The sequence below is a fragment of the Epinephelus fuscoguttatus genome, linkage group LG1 (assembly GCF_011397635.1).
Source record: "Epinephelus fuscoguttatus linkage group LG1, E.fuscoguttatus.final_Chr_v1".
NCBI classification, from domain to species: domain Eukaryota; kingdom Metazoa; phylum Chordata; class Actinopteri; order Perciformes; family Serranidae; genus Epinephelus; species Epinephelus fuscoguttatus.
Window position 1 is genome coordinate 14,489,879 of NC_064752.1, and position 12,704 is coordinate 14,502,582.

The 12,704-nt window shown below is 40.0% G+C and overlaps 1 protein-coding gene across 3 annotated transcripts in view; it reads left to right on the forward strand.

Moving 5' to 3' along the window:
- Positions 1 to 6,463: 6,463 nt before the first annotated feature.
- igfn1.1 (immunoglobulin like and fibronectin type III domain containing 1, tandem duplicate 1) overlaps positions 6,464 to 12,704 on the forward strand; it is a 36,129-nt gene continuing 29,888 nt past the window's right edge. For all 3 annotated transcript variants that reach the window (XM_049599332.1, XM_049600830.1, XM_049600034.1), the window contains exons 1-2: positions 6,464 to 6,631; positions 11,466 to 11,552. In XM_049599332.1, the coding sequence (XP_049455289.1) occupies positions 11,504 to 11,552 (49 nt within the window). In that variant the 5' untranslated portion in view covers positions 6,464 to 6,631; positions 11,466 to 11,503. The remainder of the gene's footprint in view (positions 6,632 to 11,465; positions 11,553 to 12,704) is intronic.

Sequence of the window (12,704 nt, forward strand, 5' to 3'; positions counted from 1 at the left end):
ACGTAAGGTAATTGTTTTTCGTCAAATAAGGCACAATTTTTTTATTTGGCTGGTGAAAACTATGTTTGGCCGGTAAATTTTTGGAGGTCACTAGCCAATGGCAGATGAGGTAAAATGTTAATTTTACGTCCTGATGCCATTATATTTGAAGAAGAGCGCATTATGACTTCTTTAGGACTCGAAACTCAAAGTTTAGGACTGGAACTTGACTTGGGATTTGAGTGCGAAATCTTGAGACTGAGAGACTGACTTGTGACATGCAAAACAATGACTTGGGTCCACCTCAGAAAGATATAGAACATACAGTATCACTCTGAGTGAGATCATTTTGCACACTGAGTACTTTAAGTATATGTTTATGGTAATACCGCATTATTTTTACCTGAGTAAGATTTTGAGCTTATACTTGTAATGGAGTATATTTATACTGTGGTGTTTAAACTTCTTCCTCTTGGCAACCAAAATCTGTCCCGCTTACTCTCTGGGTCTCGCAGTCAGTCAGGTGAAGGTAATACCACATGTAAAGCACGCTGCCTCCACTTGATTCACATCACACCACAGGTTTTCTGGGTGTGATAAGCATTTGGCTACGAGGACGACTTCGGTCAATGTCTCTCAGTACATTTTCAGTAAAGTATTCCTTTGAAAGTATAATTCAGTCAAAATTGAGTTTTCCACGCTGTTGAGTCCATGACGGGGACACGATGAACGCCACTTTAGAGCCAGAGAAGTGTGAAAAGTAAGCATTCAATTACTCTGGAGGTAAAGTAAGAAGTTTAGCTGCCTCTTCTACATCACTGGTTGAATGCGTGTGGCTGCAAGGAGGTAAAAAAGTTTTATTTACTTCAGCATCCTGGTTCAGAGGTGAGATAGAGGCCGAATCTCAATCTCAACAGACTCACTGCAGCCAGAGATAAAACCATTTGTGACTGCTGCCATTACACTTAAAAACTACGTATGAATAGATGTCACTTTTTTATTTGAGCCTGCCAAAAATAGAGAACGCTAGTGACCTTCGTAAACTCGCTGACAGGCCTGTGCAAAGCTCTGAACTCTGAAACATTTTTACAACGACGTTTACAACCAAAGGAATCAAAAATATCTCCTGATTTCTATACATGCTGCTGCTGTGGGCTGAGTCCAGAACAGGGTGTATCAGCATAGCAAAGCCAGCAGAGGCGGTGAATCAAACACATGGTGTGACCTCATCAGCAGCTCGCCTCTTACAGGGATTGGGGGCATTACCTCTCCTGGTCGCGTCGGTGCACTCCCTGAAGCCCCAAAACATTATCCATGGTTGATAAAAATGTCTCTCTGATTCTGACACTATCAGAATTATCCTGTTGAAAGTGGAGCAGCCACTGACACCTGAGGAGAGGAGAGCTGCTGGACTGCAATGTTGCCTGGGAAAATTTAACCTTTTTCATTCTAGCTGCTCGCAATGCAAAAGAAAAAATCTTGTTATACTGTAGTTTAAAAAAAAAAAAACAGCAATTACACTTGGCAACTTTAAAAGCTGCTTTCATGACAAATGATGCAAACTAACAAACTAATGGATGCTTCACAGACAAATATCAAATACAGCTACCTATGTCCGACAATAATGTAGCGGTAAAATGCTACATTGACCGAGACGGATCAAAATGAAAGCGAGCAAGATAAGACGTTGCTTGAGGGAGCAGGCTCAAAGGACAGACTGGAATATCAAAGAATAGGTAGATATGGACGGTAAATGAAGTGGAAGGGAGGCAACAGGGAGCCAGAGGAGGTGGAGTGTGAATTATGACAAAGACCATTAGAAGCAGATGCAGACATAGTTGTAAGGAGCCGGTAGGCATGTGGGTCAAGGAATTTAGAGAATGCTAAAGCCGTCACTGGATACATATAAGTGAGCGCTTTAGTCGGGAAAACAGTAAACAGCAGTATGAGGAAGCGAGAAGTGGCAAGGGAGGGGAGATCTTGGAGGTAATCTAAGACAAGCTGTCTTTTTAGTGCAAATTCCCTCTTTGTGTTACACGGCAGTTCAGGACGGAAACACTGCCGAGGGAAACAAAAACAGGGATTTTTGGTAATAACAGGATTGTAACTTCGGAAGATACCCACCCTTGATTCCTCTGACTGATACCGGCTTCAAAGTTTTTTTCCCACAGAATCAGGACTGTGTGATTTTGTCTTCCTCTCATTTGAAGTCTTTTAGGAAGGGAAGTCATGAACAAGGAAAGTGCCTGCAACAAGCAAAACCTGTTTCAGTGCATTCGTGGGCACCCGTCTGTTGTTAAAAGGCAGACTTTAAAACTTCTTTAACACAATGAAGCTGTTTTTCTCTGTATAATCTTTGTCATTTAGATTTTCTACTGTGTAGTTTTACTATGTTGCTTGTCCTAGACATCTATTGTATATCTGTCTGTCCAGGGAGATGGAAGATTTCTTTTATTTTTTTACTGGTAAAGATTCTGAATAAAACTTTTAAAGCATTAATATAGGCACAGACCACTATTTGCTATGTAAAGACATACAGTATAGTTGAAAAATGGCATCCTGAGCAGAGGATGAAGTCATGCGTGTTGTAATTCAAGCTCTCTGTTTGATGGTGTGGCAGACAGTCCAGTTGGTGTGCATATTAATCCATGTGAGGGCTGTTCGTGCATACCAGGGGCTAGCTAATCGCTGCTGCTCTGCACTGCACCCATACGGTGGATCCACTGGTTGAACTCTGTCCGAACTTAAGGCCTTGTCGTGGAAGTGTAGTGTCAACCATCAGCTAGGTTAGCAGTGTTAGCTCTGTCAGCACTGTAGCTGTTGATAGCACTGTTTATGGAGTTAGCACCTTTAGCTGCTAGCCGTCATCTAGAGCAGTGGTTCCCAACTGGTGCAACCACAGGGTCCAGATTTCTATTTGGTCATTAGTACAAGGTCCACACAGTTTAATACAGAGGGTTACACACTTGCATTTGGCCATGTCTTTGAGCTAGTTTGTTGTCTCTTTCAAATAGCGGTTGGTCAGTCATTCTCTATACAGCAGAAAATGGCACTTCAAAATAAAAGTGTTTTCTTTTTTTTTCTTTTTTTTGTTTTTACAAACTTTGCGAGTCACTTGCAGTCCGTTCAGAATGGACCCACAACCCACCTTTGGACAGCGACCTACCAGTTGGGAACCACTGATGTAGAACATTTTTCCCAATTCACTGTCTATGGAGCAGCTCCAGACTTTTACCCTATGACATCACAAATTTGAGTTTAGCACTCTAGTTTTTGGATTTGGGAGAGAGTTGTTCATGTTTACTAATATTTTTTGGACTGACATAGACCATAGGAACAACATGTATGAATTTTGAAAATGGGTGAGGCTCCACTTTAAGGGACAGAGGGTGTTGCATGCTGTAATGATTGTAAAGCCCCTGGAGGCAAATTTGTGATTTGTGAAATTGGGCTGTGTAATTAAGGCAAAAAAGAGCAGCCACTTCAGAACTGCTGAATCATGTCTTATAGACATTATGAAACAGTTCTAGCATTAATAGAAATTCTAAATGTAACTGTAAATGTAGTAAATCAAAAATAAGAATCACAGGTATTCATTCATTTTCTATCTATATTTGTATGTTTAAGATGTGTTTCTCTTTTTGTTTTTAGTCTATCCTCATTAATAAAAATGAGGTGGACAAAATAACAGAAACACCTGTCAAACACCTCCAAAATGATCTCACAGTTGAATGAACACCTCCCTATTACAGGTTTAACAAAAACTGAACATTCAAAACTTCTTACTCCCAACTCAGTTTGGTCAGTGGCTCTACACCTCAAACCATGATGCCCTAGAAACCCCTCTAGTGCCAGTTTTGCATGTGTCCATTTCCACTTGTTACATGCATACATGTCTTTTAAAAATAAATTGATTCCAGATTAGATTTAGGCACCTTAAATATCTGGTAAGGTTCAGGATAAGATCAGGGAGTGGGTTAAAATAAGCAGACCATGTTTGTTAAGTTCATGACATAGTTAGTCAAAGTAACCCTTTGTTTTTTTCACACAGGACACAAACAGCAGTCTCCTGGGTGAAAGTCCTGTGTTTGTTTGTCCTATCCATCCACCTGGACCTCTTTTATTTATACTGTGTCACCTGATTTCCTCCTTTGCTACCATCATAATTACTTTGACCACATAGAGCATCATAGTTTGGAGCGTAGGGCTGCTGACCAAGCTATAAACTAGCTAATTAATAAAAGTCTTTACTTTTGTGACCCAAGTCAATGTGTGTACTGCTTCAGGAGCTAACAAAGTTGTTTAAAATCAAGTTTATTAGAAAGAATTTCTTACAAAATAAATGAAAAATAAACAAAAACAAATCAAATACATCTTCAAGTGTGCAATCAACAAAATGATATAATACAATGACTCAATTGTCACAAGCTGCCTTAATCAAATTATTCTTCACAGACATCTCGGTGTCTTATCAAATCAACACCATCCTGCTCTATTTGTGGTTTAAAAATATCACAGTGGCCCAAATATAGCATGAGATAGTATTTTTATGTTCTTCATCAACCCTTGCCCGACCTCGACCTGACCAAGTGACACGGCTAACCCTCCGGCCAATAAAGCAGAACATGCCAGTGGTGTCATCTTTCCATGCACAGGGACCAGTAAGCCACTTAAGTAGCTGGTGAAAATGTATGTATGCCTAATCCTTAAGTACTTATGATTGTATGACATCCAGAAACATGTAAACTACTGATGTGTTAGTGTATTAGATTACATAGTAACATATCGTGTATTTCTGAGCAACTAGACATCATCAGTTTCAAAGCAGAATAAATAAAGTTTCCTCAGTAAAAAAAAAAAAAAAAAAAAAGTTAATTTCAAAATAAAACATGACAGCAGACCACACTGATATTAGCAATGACTTTATATTCACTATGCATCCTGTGTGACTTACAGAACTATGGCCGCCTGCTAGAAAATGATACCTTGGGCATATTTCTTTAAGTGACACAGATTTATGGTTGTTGTTGTCTGCTGAAGGCAAAGTTCACCTGATTCACCGTCGGGACAAGAAGGTCATACAATCAAACCTTATTTCACGGAGGTCTGTCATACTTCATGCTACTGTCATGTCTTTTAGATTAAAATTTGTCATTTTGCCTAATACTGAGACAAACAAAAACAATATTTACTGTTACTACCATATATAAATGCATAATTTGTATAAGGAAGAGTTCATTTATTCCCTAGTGTCATTTACTGTAGGTGTATTTCTAGTAAGGATGTATTTGTTGCAGATATTAACACTTGTCAATAGTCTTGATCAGGTTTCAGATGTTCGTAGAAACACAGACTCGTAACAGCTGACTCCGTGTTTGGCTTACACCCAGTGGGGGGGGGTGACAATTTGAAGCACCTACACATCACTTCTTTATTTAAGCCTCTAAGGACAGTGGCTGGCAATGTTTATGGCACGTCCTAAAATAATACAACTCTCAACATGACATGCAACTGGAATACCAGAGTCTGTAATAAAAGACAACGGGAGAAAGCATTCCAGCACTGCAGCCTTGAACCTTGATTTAGATGTCGCTGTATCCATCTATGGGTTTTATTCCAAGCCACATACAGAATGACATGTCCTTAGATGACCTATTATTAACATGTTACTTGTAATTCTAGTATGTTTGCTATGATAAATGTTTTCATATGCCTGCCGTAAAGAGGCCCTCGATATCAAACTTCATCCAGTGAACATCATCATTATATATTTCCACTCCAGTTTGTCAAATCAATATCAGCCATTTAGAAGTTCCTTCTTTTGTTAATTGAAGTTGGCAGGATGGTAATTAATACGTCCCAGTCGTCACTTCCACTAAACATGATTACAGGAAATCATCTTTACAAGACAGCATTCTGATGATATCCCAGCACACAAACAAATGCTGATTTCAGTCACAATATCCACCTTACTGTTTTGACAGGTTTGATGTTAATGTACTTTCCGGTGTGTGTTTTGCATTAAAAGTCTCCAGAATGAGGTTAGATGAGCAGGTGCATCCTTAATCATATGTCCAGTATCTTAAAGGCTGCGCTCTGTGTGTATTCAATATGAAGACACTTTAAATTTTCTTGCAAAAACAGAAACAACAGGAGTTTGTTTGTTAGAGTGTTTATTTTCATAATGAACAATATAAGTCAGAGTTAAGTAAGAGTAAGAGTTAAACAATCCAGTTGACAGCACACACACACTTAGCAGCCCTAATCAAATCCTGAACTTGCAAACTCTGATATATCTAAATTTCAGGCTTGTAAACAAACTTCATCTTCATTTATGCACCACTGCATCTGGCTCATGGGAACAAATGATTCTTAAAGAGGTATTTAACCTGCTCCCTGACCTTCCCTTCACTGTGCCCCCTCTGTGCCTCACCGCCCACCCAACCTCCAATGTCTTTGGAGTCACCACGAATACAAAAAAGCCTAAACAGCTTTTGGCAGTCGCTTGGTCTAGTCGGTAGAGGAGCATCAAGCGCAGACTTGCACGCTGCTGGAAGGATCTATTACATTGAAAAAATTAGGAGAAGGCACAGTGTGACCAGACTGCTGCCTGAAAGGGAACAGAGCTGAGAGCACTGAGGACTGTGAGCAGGTAGGTGGCCCTCAAATGAAGGCAGGCTGGATGAGGAAATATTCTGAGCAGAGAGCAGAAATGGATTACAGACAGCCTATTTTTTTTTCTGTAAGTCAGGCCATGCGAACATAATCAGGATAAATACAATGTCACTGTTTGCATCAGAAAGACGTCAGCATTTTGTTAGCAGGTGCACAAATAGGTGCAGGAAACCAAACTAAATAGTACATGCTGTGTGTAATGAATACATGCCTCTATTTTCCTCTACAAAGAGCTGAACTTGCTGTGTGCTTAAAGAGCAATAAAGTGACTAAGAGTACAATTTTATGTGCTATCTAATTTCAGTTGCTCGAATTACAGAGTATGTTAATAATTCTGATATTCATTAAATGTTGTACAGGATTTAGTTACACAGAGGACACGCAAATTTGGTGTCGATGCATGAAATCACTTTAGTGAGGCATGCAGGCTCCTCAGTTTGAATTTCACGGCTTTAAATCTGGGGAGCTGGATCACAGCAGTGAGGTCAGAGCTGTGAGGTTGTTGGGTGATGATGACTAACTTTAGATGGAGGTATCAAATCGATATGTAGCCTGAGATTCAGGGAGCTGCGTGCAGGCTGTGGGTTGTATTTTGGCAGAAAATAGGGTTTCTTTTCACATTAAAAGAAACATGCAGGACTTGTGGTTGATACTATTCGCACTGAAGTCGTTCTCTCTGTGCTTGTGTCTCACATTGTGCACATGCAGAATGTGTTTCTGTAAAAAGCAATTATCTTCAATGCTGTTATGCTTCATAGATCTGAAAGAACACGGTCAATTTAGGAGATAAGACTAGAAAGTAACAGAATAAACACGGGCTGATCAAAACATGCCGCCACACACAACATGCCACAGCTTAAGCATTTCTTACATGTTCTGAACAACATATATGCATCAGTGTGTCAGCCCGCTTACAGCAATTGAACAAATGAGCAAATCCCCTGGGAAGTTCAAATAGCACCATTAGCGCTCCTTTGACACCAAAAGGCCTTGTCGCCAGGCCAAGTTTCATGTGGGTTACGCAGCTGAAGCCACTTTCTGCCTTGTCCACTGTAGCCAGTGACGTGTGGAGAAATGCAGTGAGGGACATTTGAGAAGCTACCAGATGCCATTTCAAGAGTATGCGGTCAGTGGTGCAGTCATCTGCAGTGGGTGACTGAATCCCTGAGACATGTCACGTACATCTGAGACATTAGGCATAATTTGTTTGTCTGCTGTGCAGCCTCTCAAGTGTCTTATTTTTTCTCACAAAGGACTCTAAAGGCGTCTTCTAATGACCGTCACTGTTTTCACATTGTGAATTCGAGAAGAGGTCAGCTTCAAGTAATGTCAAGGGTTTTACACACGCAAACATCACAGAATCTGACCGTGCATAGAGAGAGAAGGAAGCTCACACAAACTCACACATCGTTCTGTTCATGTCAGCGACAAATCAAGCGAAATTAGTTACAAGACAAAGTGTCAAAACACTATGGGAGGAAATAAATACAGGGATACTTTTAATTAAGACACACACATCATAGTCAGTAAACACCTATCATGCTTATGTAAACACGATTTCCTCCTTTATGACAGTGTGTGCAGAGCATAACAGAGTGAGATATGTGTGAACATGATGTCAACAGTTACAAGAATATTTTACCCACAAAATTACTATCACGGAAACAGCAAATATTAATTTATTAATTGACTGATGACCATGTTTAACAACAGCAAAGCTATATTAGAACATCCATTTTTAAACTCTCACACAACACGTGCAGTTGTGCATCCAGTCGTGTGCTCAGTACTTCTCAAACACATGCATTTTCACCCAAAAACCTAAGCACTGGAGTCTGGCTTGGAAGAGAATATAAATAAGTTTCACTTGCAGTTTTAAATAAGGTTTTAGTGAAACGTGCATGTGGGAAGATAGTTTTGCTGTTGCAAACTGTGGTTTCCCGTGGAGGCATGCGAGAAAAACTTTTCCTCACATATTCACAGTAACACAGCGTGACTAACTGATGTACAAATGGTCACTTTGTGGGCGAAGTATGTCTTTAAGAGTAAAAGAAAAACATGGGAGGGCGAATTTGAACTCTGAGGGTTAAATGCTGAATTTAATGTCTCTCTGCAACAGCAGTCCGACATTGCAGATAGCCTGTCTCTAATTTTAATTTTGGTGACATGTTATGTTGCCTGCAGTGACAGCCAGCCTGATGACATACGAGTTAAATGTAATGCAGTTAAGAAGAAAAGCAACAACAACATAAGTGTTTACTGTAATGCAGCCTGAAGCTGAAATCTTTAAAATCTGAGGGACGGTGGCTGAGAGAGATGCTCAGGATCTACTGACCGTCATTTGGTCTACGGCTTCCCCTCCCCCACAAGTCAGATTTCATTTAATCAGATGAGCGCCTCAGCCAAACAAACTATAAATGTAATGAGCTACAACAGCAAAACGAGTGAGTGGGAGAGAAAGAGGAGTGGGTTTCCTTTAATGCAAAAGGCCTCCTGCCAAAATGTCTCCTGTTGCAGGCTGTTTTGCTTTTACCATATGTGTTGTGTAGTTCGTTTTCAAGATCCAGCAACAGCCAAGATCGCTGCTGGAGCCCAGCGCCGTTCTGAACATATGCTAGGGCACAAGTACAACTAAAAATAAAACACTTACTTTCCAAGACAGCAGGTTTTATATCCAGTGGGACGTCACGACAGACTGTAAATATTTAAAATTGGAGGTGAAGTGTTTAAAATTCAATTTTCACTAAAAATTATGATGCAAGTCAAAAACAGAAGCCCTCACTTCAGTAAAGCCAGACTCATGTTCCAAATAGACATTCTGGCTTTAAGGCAATATTCTATTTGTTTAAAGAGGACTGATTACTGTATCCTCTGACACACTCCATTTTAGCACCTGTCCATTTAAGTCTCCCTCCCGGAAAAGTCCATTCTGCTCTGAATGGTCAAAGTTTCTTTGTCTGCCACCTCTGCACTGTCATTGCAGGAATGACTGTGACTGCAAACAGCGGCCCTTTTTATCATGACAAATCACCAATAAACATTCTAAAAACAGCCAGACATGTTCCAGCAGGAATCCGATCCGAAAGCGAGAACAAATGTACATCAGTAGCCACGATTACACGTTTCCCCGATGTTAGCATGTAGCTACATGTAGCAGTGTAGGCTTCGTAGTGTAAACACTTAGTAGCCTGCCTAAAGCAGATGACCTTATGGAGAAATCTGGCACACTATGATGTCATACTTCAGCCATAGTAGAAAAAAACGCTGGAAACAGAGTTTTCAGAATGGTTCAGCTGAGGTTTGTGGTTAAAATTTGTTTATTAGGATAAAGCCCCTTGAGATGTGCCCCAAGGGGGGTCCCAACATTTATCGATTTTGCCCATAGGGATTACTTGTACATACGTTTACCTGACTATTTGACACTTTAGCCATGTTTAATATGAACATCCAAAATTGGTGACGTTACATATAAAACACAAAATGCGGAAAAGCAAAATAAGTCTCCTTTTTAAGCCCCTAAGATGCTAGTTTCTCTAACAGTTTGTTCTAAGCAATTGGATCTTATGTGACCACAAACTAGCTCATCATTTGAGTTTCTGAGTGTCACAAACACTCAACTTTGAAACAAAGTCTTCAGGGGCTTTAAAGGTTTTGAGGAGTTGGAGTGGTCTGAGTGCACATGCTGCTGGAAAAATGTAAAACTGTTGGGTAAACCATGCAGCAGACTACAGTAGGTTTGTATCTATTACAGTTAGACGGACATGACAATGTAATTTGAAGAATCATGCAATCATGCTAGATACTAGGACTCTTTAAAGCACAATGGCAGGCATTAATCAAAAACCTAATCATAGGTGCTTTCAGGTATCAGGGGAAAGACTTGTTAGGTCATCCAACATCCACACTGAGCTCTACAAGCAGCATTCAAACAGAACTCACCTCCTCATGTCAACATTTTCCGAAAATCTTTGTTCAGCTACAAAGTAATAACGAAACAATATTAATCCCCCGTACGTAACCCCACCTCCTTTAAGTCCCTGTCCAATAAGAAGGTTAAGACCCCTTTAACATGAGAGTCATTAGGTCAAATTTTACAAGAACAAAAAATAGTAATGACATAAAGTGATGCATGTGACCTTTCAAAACGGAAACATGACTCATGTAACAGTTAAACAAGTTTCATGTGAGCCAGCTGTGACCCTGGTACTGTAAGTGTCACATAACACCTGATGTTTTTATATAAAACTCCTCTGGTATCAATAACAAACTTAGCTGTTTTTCTTTCCTACAGCCTTTATAAAAGGTAATCTAAAACATGGTATTTTACACTAATATTTATGGATATTTTTTTTTAAAAAAAGCACCATGAATCAGGTGATATTAATCAGGGGTAAGGGGATATAGTAGTGGCAGTGTGAGCATTGAAAAACTAAGCCTAACTCTTTACCCTGCTTATTTAGGGATTCAACAAGATAGACATTTAGCCCTACTGAAGGCCAGCAGTTACTGTAAATGACACTGGTTGCTGCCTCTTACTGACTGCTCAGAGTCACTGCAATGAGCTTTAGAAGACACAAACTGAGCAGGTCAGAGCTGCTGATTTTCCTCCAAAAGTTTAATTGAATCTGACAAACTTTGAGTTGCATTTGCTCAAAGAGAATGAGCAACAGTGAAAGTACAACCAACCCCTAAAGACTGACACCTCAAACACTTCAAACTTTAAGGAGAATATCAATGATTTGCTGTTGAGCCATACATACTGTACAGTGCTGAATACTTCCCTTTGTATCTCCTATCTGTTTTTGCTACAGAGCCTTTTGAATCAGCAGAGCTCAAGAGGAGAGCCAAGATGTGGAAGAAGTCAAAGGTGACGGAGCCAACTGCCGCTGGGCAGGCGGGTAAGTGCAGGGTGATAAGACGCCCTCTCCGGTTAGGTCAGTCAAGTGTTTGTATTGCAGCTGTGTCCGCCTGTATTTCCTCTTATCCGAGGAATGATGATGAACAGGATCTATTTGACTTACACATCTAATCTTACACAAAAATAAAGACCCGTGTGACATTGCATTCAAGGAAATAAAACCCTGCAAGACACAAAACTCCTGGGAAGCTTACAACATCGAAGAATACATAAAGTGCGTGTCTACAAAATGCATCTTTTTTGAAGACGTGAAATACCCAAGGCATCTGAAATATGCTACATTATGTTGAGGGCTGACCATTTCCACTGAGAGAAAATGAAGATAAGCAACTCAGCTATTTCTTTTGTCAAGTGGAAAAAGTCCAAATATTATTCATGGTTTTTCCAAGAACACTCAACAGCAAAGAACATTTTTGTGTTAAGGAGGAAACAGATGCTACTTTGCGATGGAAGCTTTATGCTACCTGGGGAAAAAAAACAAGCAGCAAGAAGTTGCAATGTAGCGCTGGCCATTTCATTCATCAAGGATGTGACTCTGAAGATGTCTGTTTAGAAAATGAACGCAGGCAACACATATGGCGGAAGATGAGATGCAAATAAGCAGTAATCACTCAACGAGAGCAAAAATCTTCAGAGTATCTTCACCCAGGATTACTCTGAGTATATCTGAAAAACAATGCAACAGTCGCCAGCTGCTGCAACAACTAAAGAGAAAACTGGAAGAGAAATGGCGTCCTTTCGTCATAGAAGACAAAATAAAGGCATCTTTTAAGCTAAGTTGCTTCTCCACAAAGTATTTGCAAAGAGATTCTCTCAAGCACCGAGCTGGAATCATCCTGAGATGTCATGAGAGCCGTGAGAAAATGCCTGAGTGAGCTTGAAGTTAAGTCTAATCAACAGTTGCACAGCACAACTATTCACATGCTGTAACAACATATTGCTAATACTGTATTATACTGTGTCTATGACTAACCGTTTTTTGTTGTGTGATGTGTCTCTGAATTTCTTGTTCTACCCAAGTTGTGTCTGTGTCTGTGCTTCCCATTCCTGGGGTACACTGTATACTGTGGTGTTTTGTGTTTATTGTGTCCATAATCCTGTCGAAGTTCCAACCTGCCATGGTGCTTTTGTC